General features: G+C 56.2%; 1 protein-coding gene across 1 annotated transcript in view; it reads right to left on the reverse strand.

Moving 5' to 3' along the window:
- Positions 1 to 882: 882 nt before the first annotated feature.
- LRRC75A (leucine rich repeat containing 75A) overlaps positions 883 to 15,801 on the reverse strand; it is a gene marked incomplete at its 5' end in the record, with an annotated part of 46,340 nt that continues 31,421 nt past the window's right edge. Inside the window, 3 exons of the mRNA XM_081110058.1 lie at positions 883 to 2,662; positions 5,085 to 5,200; positions 13,344 to 13,472. Coding sequence (XP_080966184.1) covers positions 2,122 to 2,662; positions 5,085 to 5,200; positions 13,344 to 13,472 — 786 coding nt within the window. The 3' untranslated portion in view covers positions 883 to 2,121. The remainder of the gene's footprint in view (positions 2,663 to 5,084; positions 5,201 to 13,343; positions 13,473 to 15,801) is intronic.

The raw sequence follows: 15,801 nt of genomic DNA on the forward strand, positions 1-15,801 counted from the left end.
GCATGACTGCTGTTTGGAGTAGGAAGTGTGACTGATACTTAGTTCCTTGCAGGCTGTTTTTCCAGCGGGTGGTCCGCCATGCTGCAGCAGGGGCAGAACTTGAAGTTCCAAGGACCAGTAGTCACCATCAATTTGGACTCAGGACGGAAACCTAGGCTTCAACATTTGGTGTAGAAAGTCTCACCATGCCCCACTGGCTTGGCACAGTGGATAGAGCATCAGCCTGTGGACTGAAGGGTCCCAGGTTCAATTCCAGCCAAGGGCACATGCCCAGGTTGCAGGCTTCAATCCCCAGTGGGGGGTGTGCAGGAGGCAGCTGATCAATGATTCTCATCAATGTTTCTCTCCCTTCCTCTCTGAAATAATAAAAAAAATACATTTAAAAAAAATTCTCTTGCCCTAACTGGTTTTGCTCAGTGGATGGAGCGTTGGCCTGTGGATTCAAGGGTTCTGGGTTCAATTCCGGACAAGGGCATGTACCTTGGTTGCGGGCACATCCCCAGTGGGGAGTGTGTGGGAGGCAGCTAATCGATGTTTCTCTCTCATTGATGTTTCTAACTCTGTCCCTCTCCCTTCCTCTGTGTAAAAAATCAATAAAATTTGTATTTTCAAAAAGCCTCACTTTGTGCTAAGTATCAGAGGCCAGTCTTACCAATGAGGGCCAAGAAACGGATTTTGGCCACCTTTTTGTAGGACTAGCACTTGGAGTCATTACATTCATGAGTTTTCTAGTATTGTCCCTCACTCAAAAGGAGCTTATGTACATTTTAGTATTTGTTATATTAGGCAAGGGTCCAAGTTCTTTAAGCTGGAAACTTCCTCCTGAAATTAATATCCATGCAATTACCATAAACAATAAAGGATGGTCTTTGGTATTGGTTCTTAAAATGTGTATTTGAAGAAAGTTAAACTTGGTCACTGCTGGGAAATATTAGCAGTGCAGGTTCTCAACTTCCCTGTGGTGTAAGCTCTTCTCTTTTCTTAGAGGCTTAAAGTCCCAGAGCATCTGAGCATCCATACACTTAGTCCAGGCCCTAGTTCCTGGGCGCTGTCCTTTGCCTGGCCCTCCTAGTAACTCCTGAAGTGCGCTGTGCCTGCCCCCATCTTGCCTTCCTGGGTTGGAATTTTGCCTACTAGCCTGTGGGGCTGCACTTGCCAGTCCTCTGATGGCCTGAGGTAATCATCAGGCACCTGAAATGACTCCGGCTCAAGATGGGTTGCCAGGACTTGCTGCTTATATTTAGAAAGGATTCTTAAAAGCTTGGTGGGCCTTGGTTAAGGGTGGATGGAAACTTGCTTTGGGGAACCTCGTTTTCCCTATCAAGGCTGTCTTTGGAGGGACCAGATCTGCATTTCTGCCCTGGGTGTTTGAAAAGAGCCTCCCATGATAGCTTTTGGGGACGTGCTGAGTTAAGGACTACATTCAGAGACAGTACTGGGAAAGGTCCTTACTGGCAACACTGGGACCACCATGGTAAAGTCTGTCTGTGGGTGTGTGTGGGGTTTCTCAGTGGGCTCTTCCATCTGCTCCCGATACCTTAGGATGCTCTACATTGAAGGCTGGTGGCTGGTTCCATGGCCAGGCCTCGAGTCATGGGGTTAAGGGCTGAGACTGGAAGTCAGTTACAAGGAGCCCAGGGGTTCACAAGGAGGAGGTAGGGAACCTTCAGTCCCAAGGGCGACTGCTCCTGGAATCTGGCAGCCAGGAGCCCAGTCTCCCTACCTCGAGGACCACTCAGGAGATAGGGTACCGAGATGCCAACCTGCCTTGAGCACATTTAGCATCTGGCTGGAGTGTGCTGTCCTGAACAGGACAACTGTGAAGTAAAATTGGAAAGTCCCAGGTTGGATGTAGGCCTCAACTACACTTACAGCTCACGCTTCCAGCACCCCAACCTGTAAGTGGGGAGGCCGAGGACTGACTCTTGAGCCAGGGATGACCTCTCAGGAGCCAAACAAAGATAACGGAGATGGATGAGGGGTACGATGGACCTGTGAGAAGTGTTAACTTTTCCCAGATTCTGTGATCTGGCTTCCCATGGGGGGCTGCTCGGGTAGCTGTGACTCTGCCTCAGCCATCATACCCCACAAGGACTACCTGGTGAGGTCCCAACTTCCTTGTCACGTCTGAGCTGGACCTGCAGTTTCCCTGCCCTCGTGGTCTTTGGGGGCGGCCACACAGTCCCCTGCTGGGTCCTCCTGGCCCACTGTTCCATCCCAAGCCTCCTCTACACAGCCTGGGCTCTCGCCCAGCTCCAAGATGGTGGGGAGGTGGCCCTGCTTCGGGGAGCGCTTGCGCAGGCTGAGCAGGAACGGCTGGGGCAAGGAAAAGATGTCCACGTTGTTGCCCAGATCAATCCACGTGACATTGGGAAACTTGCTGGGGTCCTTAAGGGTGTCGGTGAGGTCACGGAGGAGCCCTCGGGTCAGCCGGTTGCCGTTGAGGGCCAGCGTGGTGAGGCGGGGCAGCGTGCTGAGTGCCGGCAGCAGCTGGAGGACCATGTCATCTGTGAGGCCCGTGAAGCCCAGCTCCACACTGTCCACCTGCTCCCCACAGCGCTGCAGGTAGCTGCTCACCCGCTCCAGGTCACGCGAGGTCAGTGGGATGCCCGACAGGTCTACCGTGTTGTCCAGAGGGCTTCCAGCCAGGACGGCCTTGAGGCTGAAGGGGAGAAGGGACAAGCAGGGTTCAGGTGATGGGGCAGGGCTCTCTCCCAGGGCAGCAGGGACGGCACCACAGAGCCAGCCTCTGCTCCAGGGATGGGAGGGAACAGACCCTGGTCCCCGGCACTACCCCGCATCTCGGCCTGGCTGGGCCCCGCTGGCCAGAGCCGAGGGACCAAAAGGGAAAGCCCAGGTGCTTCTGCAGTGACTAAGGGGCCACTCCAGCCACGGTGCCTGGGTTTCATCTTACTCCTTCCTACTCCGTGTGACCTTTACTTAGTAGGTCCTTAACCTTTCTGTCCTCAGTTATTTTCTGAAAAAATGGAGCTAGTTGAGTGAGTGCTACAGGGTTGTTACGTGAAGACAATAAATGCAAAGCATTTAAAACAGTGCCTCGCTTGGGTGATGAATAAATACTTGCTGCTGACACTGTTAATCACCTGAGCACTTCCTGTGTTAAGGCCATCCTCCCCACCAGATGGGGATCCGTAGGGAGATCCCCGCAAGACAGCAGACGGGCTGCCAGCCGGTGGGAGCTGCTGACCCTGGTGGCCGAGTGCTCTCCACTCCCTGCCTTCTGCCATTGCTCCTTCTTCCCCGGCCCCTTGTTCTGGCCACAGCTCCCCATTTCCAGGTGTCTCAGGAGTGTGTGTGTGTGTGTGTGTGTGTGTGTGTGTGTGCGCGGCGGTGGTGGGGGTGAGGGTGAACAGGGGTGGTGGTGTTAACAGCCTGCACAGTTTAGTAGCAGCAGCCTGAGCAGGCGAACCCCTATCCTCTATGCTCGGGACCTCCTGAAGCTGAAAGGCCACCTCAGTGTGCTCATCTTGCAGAGCCCCCGGGAGTTTGAAGGTGAAGCTCTCCAGGCATGACAGCTAAGGGCCAGGAACACTGCCGGCACTTGTTTAGGGTGATTTAGTGTTGGCTGTAATTCTCATTACTGTTATGAATAAAGCAGGCCTATGACAGCTGGGAAATGGGAAGTGGGTGGTTAACAGCCTGAGCCTGGGTGTGAATCTGGCCCTGCCACTTCTCAGCCACCTGATCGTGGCCAGTCAAACGGCAACAGTAATAGCCCCTACCTTGGTCAGTCCTTCAAGTGTTTGTTAAGCTGCTAGGTGCCAGGCACTGCCCTAGGCACCAAGGCCATAGTGGTGAACAAGATGGACAAGACTCCTGTTTTCACTCTGCCGGAGAGCAAACAAGACAGCCTGAGAGTCAAGTGAGAGAGTAGCCTGGGGTGTAGGGTGGGTGGGCATGGTTACTCAGGAAGGCTTCTTTGAGGAGGTAACATTTGAGCTGACGAGCAAGGAGAAAGCAGGCCATCGGGAGGGTTGGTGAGTTTCAGCAGAGGGAGTGCAGTGCAAAGGCCCTGAGGTTGGAAAGAGCTTGGTGTCTGAACCAGCAAGGAGAGTGTGGCAGGGGGCACAGGAGAGTGGGAGGGAGAGAGTGAGGGGCTGGGGACCCATCACATAAGGCCCTGCTTGCATTTCACTCAATGTGACCAGAAGCCGCCTTAGAGGCGCAGAGCTGAATGAAGAATGGACTGAGCATGCGTGTGTGTGTGTGTGTATGGGGGAGACAGTAGAAGAGGCCCCTGGATTCCAACAGAGCTCACATTGCCAGCTTTTCAAACCTGAACAACTAGCTCACCAAGTGTCCTCCTGGCATTCCAGGTCCCAGGGGTTCTCCCACCCTGCTCTGTCTGCATATATGGCCCCTGTCCTCAGCCAGTGGAAGCCTCACTTCCTCCCCCCCCCCGCTTGGGGGTGGGGTTGTCTGGAAGGGAAAGGAGCCCCATTCTTCTCAGGGAGGGGTAGGCCTTCCTCCCCCAGCCGCAGGACTGGAGGGTGAGCCCACAGCAGCCTTGGGAATGTTCATGTCCTCCCCCAGGAAGTCTTCCTTCCAGGCTCCCTTGCGTCCACTTCCTGCCATGGCCACAGGTTCTGTGTCCCATGTGGCCTCCTCTCCCCAGTCTCAGGGGCCACAAAGCCGCTGAGGGTTCTCACTGCTGCATGAACCAGGGATGTGCTGGGGTCTGGACCTCCCGGGGGGATAACCAGGAGGCACTGGGGTTCAGTGAGTGCGCGTGCCCACGTTCACTGCACCAGGAATTAGAAACTCATGCCCCGCCCCCCACCCATCCATTGGGATGGGCCCACATCCCCAGCTCCTACCCCACAGACCAGGGCCCTGCCTCCAGGGCCTCTCATGGCTCCTGCCACCCGGAATGCCCACCCTTAATTCTCTCACTCTCATCAGCTCTGGGCAGCCTTCTAGCTCTTCCCTTCACCCCACTCTCCTGGGAGGGGTGTTGTGTCATGTCATACACCCAGCCTGACACAGACCATCTCTGGGCTGCCCTTGTAGAAGGAGCCTGGGCAGGGGGGCGGGCAGACCCCCCTCAGGTGACCATGACTCACCAGGCCTGTGGCTTCCTCTTCACCAGCCCCCGGTGCCGCCTCCACTGGGAGTGGGGGCTGAGATGGTATGTCAGCTGCCGGCACAGTTTCTCCATGGCACCTAGTGCATCGCCCTCCTGCAGAGGCAACCACAGGGTGTGAGAGAGCCTGGCCCCCCTCCAGCTTCCTGTCCCTGCAGGGAGAGCATGGCACCCAGGCTGAGCTGGGGCGCCGACCCTCTGGCTCAAGGTGGGTGCCCTTCGCAGACAGCAGTGGTTAAAACGATCTGCATGATGGTTTCAGTTTTTGCGAAATAGTTGCTACGATTGAAAAACTGGAGCTTATATAAAAGTCGGGATTCCAGGTGATCTGACAACTCATTGGGGTGAGTTGCCAGCTGATCCCTTAGCAGGACTCTCTGTGGTCCCGGCCGCTCCCCTACACTCAGGGCCATTCTGCTCGTTCACTGGTTCAACAAATACTTACCGAGCACCTGGTGCCAGACACTTGTCCTCAGAGCTGAGGACGCAGCCATGGACAAACGCTCTTGCTCTGCATTTCACACGCGACAGAGGAGAGTGAGACGTTGTCACCATGTCTCTTACCCAGGTCCAAAGTGGGAAAATAGCAGAACGAAGGAGCCACGTCTTTCACAGCCCAATTCATTCATCTGTTACCTGTCTGGCCCATCAGCATTTGAGTTTGAGACCCTGGGGTTATGATTGGAATTGTGTCCAAAATTCTTTTTTTTTTAAATATGTTTTTATTGATTTCAGAGAGGGAGAGAGATAGAAACATCAATGATGAGAGAGAATCATTGATTGGCTGCCTCCTACACGCCTCCACCTGGGGATCAAGCCCACAACCCAGGTATGTGCTCTGACTGAGAATCGAACCATCAACCTCCTGGTGCACAGGACAGGACGATGCTCAGCCCACTGAGCCACACTGGTCCCCCCCGCTTCCCCCGCCACCACCACCACCAATTTTTAATACCTCAGAATGTGACTGCATTTGGAGATAGGGCCTTTAAAGAGTAATTAAGGTAAAATGAGGCCATGTGGGTGGGCCCTAATCCAGTGGCTGGTGTCCTCATAAGAGATTAGGATGCAGACGTGTACTGAGGGAAGACCTTGTGAAGATGGCCATCTGCAAGCCACGGAGAGAGGCCTCAGAGGAAGTGAATCCGAAGACACCTTGAACTTGGACTTCCGGCCTCCAGAACTGGGAGAAGTAAGTTCCTGTGGTTTAAGTGGTGGTTTTTTTCGTGGCAGCCCTAGCACACGAATGCCCTGGGTTAAAGGTGGCAGCAGAGAGATACCAGAGAGACTCCAACTCCATCCCAAGGGAAGTCAAATCAACAGTCACTGAGCCCTGGGAGAGTTGCTGAGAGTGTGCGCTCCCACCAGACGACCCAGGGCCAGCGTGCCAGGGCTGGGATGAGACCCACCTGTGACAGCAATGTGGGTGTGGGGAGGTGTAGCTGGTAACAGGGGTCCAGGGCTCAGCAGCGCATCCGGCAGAGCTAGCTCTCGGTAAAAGCCAGCTTGGTTCTTATTATCATTACTAGGGGCCCGGTGCACGAAAACTCGTGCACTGGGGTGGGGGGTGGCGTCCCTCAGCCCAGCCTGCCCCCTCTCACAGTCCAGGAGCCCTCAGGGGATTTGCTACTGACGGCTTAGGCCTGCCGCTGTGGGAAACAACCGGGCTGATCAGGGGAAGGCAGCACCCCCATCACCCTGCTGCTGTTGCCAATGCTGGACGTGGCGGCTGCGAGGCCTCAGCCCCGGACCTCGCAGCTGTCGGGGCTCATGGCTGCCTGAGCCCCAGGCCTTGCAGCCGCTGTGGCTCTGTCCGGATGGACATCTGGAAGACGTCCATCCTAATTAGCATATTACCCTTTTATTAGTATAGATCATCCTCACTCTGCTAACAGAGGAGCAGCACATTGAGTCATTAAGAGAATGAACTTGGCACCAAAGTGTGGATTCAAATCCTTGCTTTGTCATCTCCTATGTGACTTGGGAAAATCCCTTGACCTCTGTGCCTCTGATCCTCACCTGGACAGGGATAATAGTACCAGCCTCACAGGGGATGAAATGAATTCCTACTTGTAAAGTGCTCTGAATGTAGCTGGGCACACAGTATGCTCTCCAGGAATGCTCGCTGAATCAATACTGTGGGGTAACCCTGGCCGGTTGCTCCATAGTCAACTCTCAGACTGAAGGGTCACAGGTTTGATTCCTTGTCAAGGGCACATACATGGGTTGCAGGTTCAATCCCGGCTCCAGTTGGGGAGCGTGCAGGAGGCAACCAATCGATGTGTCTGTCTCTCACATGGATGTTTCTCTCCCTCTTCCTCCTCCTTGCCTTCTACTCTCTCTAAAAACCAATCGAAAAAATATCCTCGGGTTTGGATTAACAAAAAAATAAAAAAAAGTTGATGCTGTATACTGTGCTGTATTGTAAAATTGGCACAAACACACAGAACTTCGGCAGGGTAAAGAAGGAAGGGTACTTCTGCCCAGGATCAGATTTGAGCTGGCTTTTAAGAGCAGATGGATTAGTGACAACACTTGTCCAGGGCTGGGAGGTGTGGAGGGTGTTACAGGTGTGGGGACAGGTGGCAATCTGGAGCCTGATTTCTTGCCACTTCCGCAGCTACCACCTTGGCCCAAGCCACTGTTGTCTGCAACCTGCATTAGTGCACACAGACATTGCACTAGGGCTTTATGGAATTCCCACAACACGCTGGTGAAGTAAACGCTTTCATTATCCCCATTTTACAGAGGAGGAAACTGGGGCTCAGAGGGCCAAGGCTGATGAAAAGGCAAGAGAAGGAGACTCTGAGGGAGGGAGACAAGAGACAGAGGAGTTGGCAGAGGGGAGCTGAGTGTCCGAAGAGACGAACATGTGTACAGGAATCGGCAGACGGAGGCAGGCCCTGGGCGGAATGAAACTGGTTTAAAGGAAACCTCTGGTCTCTGGTTCTCCACAACCTCACCTCTTCCACGTGCCTAAGGCTGCCTGTGAGAGAAACAGATGTCACCTGTCACTCCGGGCAAATGCATTCACACCCCCTAGGTTCCTAGACTTTGTTTCTTGCTGAGTCTGGACATAGGGTGTGTGCTGGGAAACAATGATGCTGCAGCAGGCAGGGCTCTACCATGGGGACCAGAGGAATCCCTGCAGGGGCAGACAGTACCACATTCGCATTCTAGGACCGTCCCTCGGATGGGGGACGGAGAAAGGGGTGGACTGGAGGCAGACAGTGTGACTCAGGGCCGGGCCATCTGCATATGTGTGGTTTGGGGCCCCCTGCTGGGCCCATGGAAATGGCTGAAAGTGACAGAGGCCACCACACTCGACTGACCATGCACAGGATGGAGGGGATGGGCAGGGAGGGTGAGGAGGGGTCTTGGCTTTGGCCTTGGGACCGTGGTAGAAGGCAAGAGGCTCTGGATAAGAACCAGGTGAAAAGCAGGATGGGAATGCCCGGCTCGTTTCCTGCTGGGAGATGTGATGAACTTAGGGGGCTGGGCTCAAGACAGGCCCAGGCTGGACACGTCCATCGGCATCTGGTGAAAGCCCCTGGCCAGGAAATGAGCCGAGGGGAAGGCAGGGGAACAGCTGCAGCATCGAAGGGGCAGAGACATACTGGACACGGAGGGACGGAGAAGGCCAGTCAGAGAAGCAAGAGGGGAGCCATGGGAACCAGGAGAAGGTCATGGAGGAGGCTTTGGCCAGTGAAGGCTCTAGAAGGGGCTGGCATGGTGAAGGCCAACTTGGGGGCCAAAGAGAGAAGGGAGAAGGGAGGGGACAATGGATATGGTGCTCTAGAGCCGCAGTTCTTTACCGAGGATTCTCGTACCCTGGGGTCACCAGGGCAGCCCCCAGCAATGGGTGAGCAGTTCAGTTGCGGGGTTTTTAAAAGCTTCCCAGGTGATCCCCATGTGCTGCCGAGGTGGAGAGCACTGTTTCAGGCAAGAAGGACAAGTGGGTGAGAGCTGGTGGTCTGCCCAGCTTGTCTCCTGGACCCCGGGTCAGAATGTTGCCAGGCTCCCAACGCCTGCTCCAAAGCTGAGAACTGGCCCTGGTTGGGTAACTGAGTTGGTTAGAGAATCATCCCCATACACCAAGGTTGTGGGTTTGATCCCCGGTCAGGGCACATACGAGAACCAACCGGTGAATGCATAAATAAGTGGAACAACAAATCGATATTTCGCTCTTTTTCTCTATAAAATCAACGCTGAGAACCAAGCCCCTCCGCTCCAGCTCCTCCTCCAACCACTTCCCAAGGATTCCAAAATCAGGACAACTGGGCCCTGATAGGAGGAAGAGAGGAGACAAAGCAGCGCCAGTACGCGGCACTGCCACAAGGGGGCAGCTGTGCGCAGGGCGAGGCACCAGCTGCTGGCCTGGGAGACTGGAGGAGGGTTCCTGTTCCATTCAATGGGGACAGCAGACACAGTCACCTCACTGAGCGACTAGAGACAAATGTAAGCTATGTCCTCACAGAAGTCTGGACCAAACAAACTTGTCGGGACTAAAGAAACAACAGCTAACATTTCTTGAGCAACTAACACTGCATGCCAGGCATTGCCTCTACATTGCCTGCGTGAACTCATCACACCGCTGCAACTCACAACAGTCCTAGGAAACAGGGCTTCTAGGATCTCCACTGTGCAAATGAGGACCCTGGGGCATCAAGAAGGTGGACAGACTGGCAAGCCACACAATGTGTGAGATGGAGTCGGGACCCAGACCTCCAGACCTCGCAGGCTCTGAGCTGGGCTCCCAGCTGCCAGCAGGCCCTGTGCTTTGCAATGCCCTCCTGGAGAGGCCTTTCCTTCATTTACACCCAGAAAAGACTGAGGCAGCCCCCTCTAATTTCCCTTCACTCCACTGCTTTTCGACAGCCCCCTCCAGGCCTTCCTCCAGTGGAGAATGGGACAAAGCAGGACTGCCCCAGAGGTGGAGCCAGAGCTTGAGGTGGGGAAGGAAGGGATGGAAGGGGAGGGAGGAGGGAAAGAAGGAGAAAGTGCCGTGTTGGCTTTTTTTGGGGGGGGGGGGGGGTCAAAGGCCTCTGAAGTGCAGAGCAGCTCCCACCCCCTGTGTAACCTGGGGCTCTGACAGTAAGCAGCACATGTCATGCATCAGAGATCCCTGCGCCCTGCGCGCCCAGGCTGGAGACTTTCCCTTTACAGCATGCACCCCAGCAGCCCTTCTGCAGCCACATGCCACGCCCAAGCTACAGCTGATTGGCCCAGAAGCGGCCCTGGCAGAGCCCAGCCAATCAGCCCTTTCCCTGGATCCTGACTCTTCAGGGCTGGACAGAGGTGTGAATCAGAAGCCATGGGCTTGGCCCCCTGTCCTGGGAAAGAGCCAGGGAAGAGTGGGTGGGTCTGGGAGGTAGCAGAGGGGAGAAGTCTGCAGTTTGTAGCTCTAGTCCCTCCTTCAAGCTTGGCTGCCTTTAGCCCCCACAAGGCCCCTCAGTGTCAGGGTAAATCCTCTCCCTCGCTTGAGGCAGCCGAGTGGGCTTCAGGTACTTGGGGGTGAGTCCTAGCCACACTGGAAGCTCCAAGGAAGAAGGCAGGAGAGGGGCTGGGGCAAGTCGGGGGTGAGTCAGCACCGCTGGGTGGTGGGGGACAGGGGGCCCTGGAGAAGAATGTTTGAGGGACTCTGACCTGTCCGGAACGCTATTCAGGGTATTCCTGCACCCCCTCCTGGAGGGCCCCAGTGCTTGGACAAGGCCCCATGGCTCCACTGTCAGACAGCAACACCCACCTGGACACCCTGCTCCCAGGCAAACACACAGAGCTCTCCACTGAGCTATGCCCAAAGATGTCTACGTCCATTCATAAATTCATCCATTCATCAAATATCAAGCTGGAGACCCTGTGCTGCGTTTCCTGTTTGCTCCCTCTCCCCAGTCCATTCTCTGTCCTTCCGTGTGCTCTGAAGGCTGGGCATCACCCAGCCCTCTGGCCCAGGGCTCCCAGCTGCATGAAACGAACCGGAGCCTGTGGGAGAGGTCAGGGGGCAGCAGGAGCGGTCAGGCGTTTCTCTTTCACTCCCCTCATGCGTCAGCCTCCAGGACGGCGCTGGGGGTTCTGGACTCCTGTGACCTCGCCCGGTCTCCGTCCTCACTGTCTCAGGGCTGACCTGGGCAATCAGCAGAACATGCTAGCGCTGGCAGCTAGGTCATAAAGGGTACTGTGCATCTGCCTCGCTTCCTCCTGGGCCGCCCGCTCTGGGTGGAGCCTCTGCTATGCCATGGGGACACTCAGGGGCGCCTATGGAGAGGCCCCGCGGCAAGGCACCTAGGCCTCCTGCCAACCACCACCGACGCCCCACCCTGGGGGCGGGTGCCCACCTCTGTCAAGCCTCCAGATACTCAGCCTTGGCCAGTGTCTGGAGACTCTAAGCCAGGACCAGCCAGCTGAGCTGCTGGGATGCCTGCCCCACAGAGCCTGGACAGCAATGTCTGCGTTGTACGCCCTGAGCCGCGGGGCGATTTGTTAGGCAATAGCACACACCCGGGCCTGGAAGAGGCAATCTCATCCGGCTTCAGCAACAATGCAGCTTCCACCGCGGCCCCGGCAATGACCTCCTGCTGCTGGTCTTTGGGGCCTCAATGTCCCGTTCATTTCCGCTATCCTGCCCCGCCCCCTAATAATCTCTCTTACAAGTTCACAATGGGAAGGGTCTCCTGCTTCACGCCGGCTCTGCTTGGTGCAGACGTGACCGTGACGGGCAGAGCTGTCCTTGCCCCTTGTGGAGTTTGTGTTCTCGTGGGGAAAGCAGACGCTACATTAACCAACAAAAAAAAGCAAGATAATTTTGGAGACCAGTGAGTGAAATGAAAGAAATAAGTGAGGAGATGAACAGGGCGTGAGACGGGGCTGCTCGGTAGACCAGGGAGCAGCAGCCCAATCAAAGGTCTCTGAGGGGCGACCTGCGGGCCAGGCGCCCGGCTGCTTCTCCATGCCACAGACCTGGCAGACGGCAGCCTGGAGATGCCCCAGCCAGGAGACAGGACCCTGCTCTGATTTGCCTTTTTCTTGCTTCTGAGGCCATTTTTACTGCTTCCCCTGTGGGTGACCGGACCTCGGAGTCCCTTTACCTTGGAGGGAGGGGTTGGGTTGTGGGGTAAAGGGAGAAGCTGCCAGGCCCCAGGAGGAAGGCCCCACCAGAGTCTGGAGGAGGGAAGTGAGACAGGCGGCAGGTGAGGTCAGGGTAGCAGCCAAGCTCCTCAGGAAGGAGGGGATCTGGGCACGGGGTGGGGTTGGGGGGCAGGTTAAGTGGGGCCCAGGGCTGGAGCAGAGTTGGCAGGTGGAGGGGGCAGGGCCAGGGGAGGAGTCTGGTTTTATTTAAATCACAGCACAGGCTGCATGAAGACTTCCATCCCTGCCACAGAGAAGGCACTTCTTTTGGAAGCTGCTGGAAGTGGGGGATGGAAGTGAAGGAACTGGGACAAGAGAGAAGCCAAGGCAGGGAGTGTGCATCCCCCACCCCCCACCCCGGCCCAGGTCCCGTGGGCAGGTCTGCGTGTGCCGCCCAGTGCCCCAGCAGGAAGAGGGACAGACCCTCCCACCCAGAAGGGGCTGAGCAGCGCCCGGCCAGGCGTGAGTGGGCATGAGGAGGGTGGTGGGTGTAAAATCACACTCAGCTCAGGAGGAGGGCACCTGGGGTGGGGCCTGAGGCCATGCAGGGCCACCACCAGATTAGGTGGCACCTCTGTACAAACAAACAAGAAAAAGCCCCCTCGGAGGACAGTCTGCACCAGTGTCCACGGCTTGGGGGCGAGGAGAGGGCGGGGTCAGCACTGTCTCCTGCCACCTCTGTGCCTGCAGTCTGTGCCGGGCACAGCCGCCGCCGCTGACGGAACAGGGGCCCCTGGCCCATCGCGGGTGGCTGCTCATCGAAACGCGGGCTTCGTGCTGCCCGAGCTCCCCATTTTCAAGGGCAGCTGAACATAGGGATTGTGAGAAATACTTGAATTTTTAAACTTTGGCAATAAATCCAGATTTAAAACCCTATGGCCAAACAAAACTTGTGCTGCCGGTGCCACGGTGCAGCCTCAGCCATGGACGCTGGGCCTCAGGACAGCCAGGCCTCAGGCCCACCGCTACCCTCCTGGTGTCTGCACGTGGGGGCCTGTCCTCCTTGGGTCTGGGTATACCCACCAGCCCTTGTTGGGCACGGAGCTGCTCTGCCCAGAAAGATGCCACCTCACCCCCACCCCCGGCCCCAGCTGGTGTAGACACAGCCGCCTACCGGCTTGGGGCAGTGGATGTAGCGAGCCAGGCTGATGATGAGGTCGTGGGTGATGGGGTCCACCAGGTTCCGGAAGCTGGCGTAGCGGTACAGCACATCATCTAGCGAGGTCGACTCCATGCCCAGGTCCTGCAAGGACGAAGGGTGCGCAGAGGTCAAGGGCGGTCCTGCCGCACCCTCAGATCCCACCCAAACACCCAGAGCGACCCCCTGGAGGCAACTCAGCCTCCCACACAGCAGGGCCCCGGGAAGGGAGGGCACCCCTCCCCAGAGGCTTCCTAACCTTCCAGGAAGCACCTAGAGGGCGTCCCAGGGAACCAGGCAAGCCTGCAGCCTGGACTTCCAGTTTATGGCTCTCTCCCAAGACAGCCCCCTCTGCCACCTCTCAGGTTCCCCGAGGACGAGGACGAGGCCTGCAGGCCAGGCGCCCGGCTGCTTCTCCATCCCACACACCTGGCAGATGGCAGCCTGGAAAGCGCCCCAGCCGGGAGACAGGACCATGCCCTGATGTTTGTCTTTTTCTTGCTGCTGAGGCCGTTTTGACTGCTTCCTCTGCAGGTGACCTGACCTCCGGGTCCCTTTGCCTTGGAGGGAGGGGTGCTGAGTTGCAGGGTTAAGGGAGAAGCTGCCAGGCCCCAGGAGGAAGGCCCCACCAGGACTCCCAAAGAGAGGGTGTCACATGGCTCCTCCTAAGGGGAGAGGAGGGAGCCTGGTGCAAAGGACACGGAGTGGGGTGGGAACGGTGGCAGAGACCACAGGGACAACATGATCTCACTCCTATGTGGAATCTAATGAACAAAATAAACTGATGAACAAAACAGATCCAGAGTCATAGCAGCACGAACAGATGTTGAACCTCAGAGGGAAGGCGGGGGAGGGTGGGTGGGTGGGGAGAGATCAACCAAAGACCTTGTGTGCACATATGCATGGCCCATGGACACAGACAATAGTGTGTAAAAGCCTGGGGCGGGGGGAGGGGGGCAGGCTAGAAAGGGTCAATAGGGGGGAAAAGGGGACATATGTAATACTTTCAACAACAAGAAAACCCACTGGGACATGGGACAGGGGTTCCCTAAGCCTGAGGAGGGACAAGGATCTGGCGGGGGAGGGGGTCCCCACACATGAGTGCCCCGTTGGGAGGCCCTGTAGACCCCTGCCCACCAGCACGAGGCCCTCAGCGCTGGGACTGGAGCGGGACCCAGTAGCCCTGCTCCAAATGTTCTGTTTGTGTGAGACCCCAAACTCTTGCACAATCCCCAGGAAAGGGCGGAGGACCACACTTGAATTTCCCATCAGCCAAGGTGGCGGGAGCTTGAAATGGAATAAAATGCTTCGAAGCAGAAACATGGTTTTCTGCCCTAGTGCTGGACTAAACTGTATGCCTTCCACTGTGAAAGAGCACGGATACACCTTCTACCTTCTCCCAACCCCCTCCCCAATTCCTGTTGTCCGGGACAGGAAGTGTGGGTGACAGGTGACTGCCAGCAGGGGTTGTCCTGTGGGATGTCTTGGCAATAAATCTTGGCAATAAATTGTGCAGCCGGTGCCACGGTGCAGCCTCAGCCCTGGACACCGGGCCTCAGGACCACCAGGCCTTCAGGCCCACCTGTACCCTCCTGGTGTCTGCACGTGGGGGCCTGTCCTCCTTGGGTCTGGGTATACCAGCCAGCCCTTGTTGGGCACGGAGCTGCTCTGCCCAGAAAGATGCCACCTCACCCCCACCCCCTACCCCCGGACCCAGCTGGTTTGACCAGCGGGATGTCCTGAGCCTTTCTCAGTGCCTCCCTGCCTGAGTCAGAGTTTACATCGTCATTCCCAATTTACAGGTGGAGAGACTGAGGCCCTGAGCGGCTCACTTCAACGGTCAGACAGCTAGGACGGGACGGACAACGGATGGCTACAGTGAGCACTGCTGCTGGCACATTTAAGCTATTAAGAGTAGATTCTTGTTAAAAAGAAAACAAAAGAAATAACGGGCCACAATGGAGTCACTTTTGCTAAGCTACAGGACCAAACAAAACCTCACTAACCAGCCTAACTGCAGCGCACTTCTCCCAGGAATGACATTTTTAAGCACTCAGCGGGGTGTCCTGCCAGCACTAGTGAGGTGGGGACCCCGCCTTCCCAGAGGATTGAAATACTCAGCTCCTCAGTGCCTCCCTTTCTGCCCCTAAATACGTCCCAGGTGACTCAGAGCACCTTCTATGCCAATGACGGCGAACCTTTTGGGCTCGGCGTGTCAGCATTTTGAAAAACCCTAACTTAACTCTGGTGCCGTGTCACATATAGAAATTTTTTGATAGTTGCAACCATAGTAAAACAAAGACATGTATATATTTTAAAATATATTTTATTGATTTTTTACAGAGAGGAAGGGAGAGGGATAGAGAACTAGAAACATCGATGAGAGAGAAACATCGATTAAGCTGCCTCCTGCACACTCCCCAGGGCAAGACTT

This window comes from Myotis nattereri (assembly GCF_964212035.1).
Source record: "Myotis nattereri genome assembly, chromosome: 16".
NCBI classification, from domain to species: domain Eukaryota; kingdom Metazoa; phylum Chordata; class Mammalia; order Chiroptera; family Vespertilionidae; genus Myotis; species Myotis nattereri.